General features: G+C 40.3%; 1 protein-coding gene across 1 annotated transcript in view; it reads right to left on the reverse strand.

Moving 5' to 3' along the window:
• The window catches only part of cutc (cutC copper transporter homolog (E. coli)), a 14,916-nt gene that overhangs the window by 8,479 nt on the left and 4,433 nt on the right, over positions 1 to 2,004 (reverse strand). Inside the window, exon 4 of the mRNA XM_016241852.1 lies at positions 790 to 999. Coding sequence (XP_016097338.1) covers positions 790 to 999 — 210 coding nt within the window. The remainder of the gene's footprint in view (positions 1 to 789; positions 1,000 to 2,004) is intronic.

The following is a 2,004-nucleotide window of genomic DNA, read 5'->3' on the forward strand; positions in this document are numbered from 1 at the left end:
CCAGCCTCTGCTCACTCTAGCCCCCGGCCTCTGCTCACTCTAGACCCCGGCCTCTGCTCATTCTAGCCCCCCGACCGTTCCTCACTCTAGGCTGTAAACCACATAAACACATTTCATTACATCAAATACACAAAATAATATTCTTTTTAGCAACATCATATGACCCCTTAACATATTTAAGAGGTCATGACATGTTTTTTTTTTTTTATTATTATTATTATTTTATGATGTTCCCTGAGGTGTAATTATAATATAATTACATTTTTTTTTGGACGAAAAACATTCAGAATCGATTACCTTTTTCCACCCTGTTTCTCATCCTCTGCCTGAAACAGTCGGTTTCGGGGTGTTTTCCCTTTAAGAGGTCAGTGTAACCTCCACTTTTATGATTGGCTAACATCATTCCCCATGCATTACCGCATATGCAGTGGGTCAGCCAAGATTTCATGTGCGTGCCCGAGAACTGACTGTTCATACAGTGACTCAAGAGCTTGATATTCACCTTTCCATGCAATCTTCACTGCAATTTTAACCAGGCGCCCAAGCTTAGATTTTGCTGTGATGCCATATCTAATTAATCTCTCTACGACGGCCTGATAAAACAAGCACAGAATTCTCTGACCCGACTCCATACAGCCCAAGTCTACACATAAAATACCGTCTCTGCTGCACACCAGATGTCCACATGAATACCCCAGCTGAGTGTATTATTTCTCCGGTGAACTATTCCTCTTATGGCAAGTTAAAATATTATATCTAGACGTATGAGAGAATGCAAGCAGGTTTTACCCAGCAGCTCCATGCAGAGCTCAGTATCTACACGCCCATCTTCTGTCAGCGCTCCAAACACCAGCCCGTCTGCTCGGTGAATCTTCATCTGTTCAATGTCCCTCTTCATCACCTCCGCTTCCCAGTCTGAGTACAGGAAGTCCCCAGCGCGGGGCCGGATCATAACATACACCGGGATCCGCACGCTCTCTTTCACCACCTGCAGCAGACCTGAAGACCAGAGACCGAACAATTCAAACATGCAGAGTACTGATGAAGCAGCTCTTCAGGGAGCTGTGCTTCTAGTCTAGCTATCTAATAAATCTACTATTAAAATTGTTAGCACTGGGATGAATTGTTGAATTATTGGATGTTGGGATGCAGAAAACCTCCCATTTGTAAAGAATAAGGGACATTTTTACATTTATATTCACATTTTCATATTACTTTCAATGTCTTTTTCCTCTACATCCATTGAAACGTTTCCATCTTCTTCATTTCCATTTCTGTCTATATAATTGACATTTTGAATTCAGTTCAAAATCTTGAACTCCTGAATTTCTGTTTTCATAAATGTCCGATATGGTAACAACAAATTATAAACGATCAGCCGTGTGAATGACATATGAAGTCTGTGACACTCATGTTGGTCACTACAGCATAAGGAATCCTCTAGTTTGGCATCAGTGTGAATGGCTAAATAACTTTCATAAATTAATTAATAAACATTCATATTTACAATATCTACTTACGGTATTTGAGTTTAATATAAGCAGTTTGCAAAGAAATCTGTCATCTTCAGCATACTTATAGATCATTTAAAGGACACTCCACTATTTTTGAAAATAGACTCATTTTCCAACTCCCCTAGAGTTAAACAGTTGAGTTTTACCGTTTTCGAATCCATTCAGCCGATCTCCGGGTCTGGCGGTAGCACTTTTAGCTGTAGCTTAGCATAGATAATTGAATCTGATTAGACCGTTAGCATCTCGCTAAAAAATGACCAAAGAGTTTTGATATTTTTCCTATTTTCCTTCTGTAGTTACATCGTGTACTAAGACCGACGGAAAATGAAAAGTTGCGATTTTCTAGGCCGATATGGCTAGGAGCTATACTCTTATTCCGGCTAAATAATCAAGGAACTTTGCTGCCGTACCATGAGTGCAGCAGGCGCAATGATATTACGCTGTGAGGAATGAGAGTATAGTTCCTAGCCATATCGGCCTAGAAAATCGC

This window comes from Sinocyclocheilus grahami, unplaced genomic scaffold (assembly GCF_001515645.1).
Source record: "Sinocyclocheilus grahami isolate Dianchi unplaced genomic scaffold, SAMN03320097.WGS_v1.1 scaffold636.1, whole genome shotgun sequence".
NCBI classification, from domain to species: domain Eukaryota; kingdom Metazoa; phylum Chordata; class Actinopteri; order Cypriniformes; family Cyprinidae; genus Sinocyclocheilus; species Sinocyclocheilus grahami.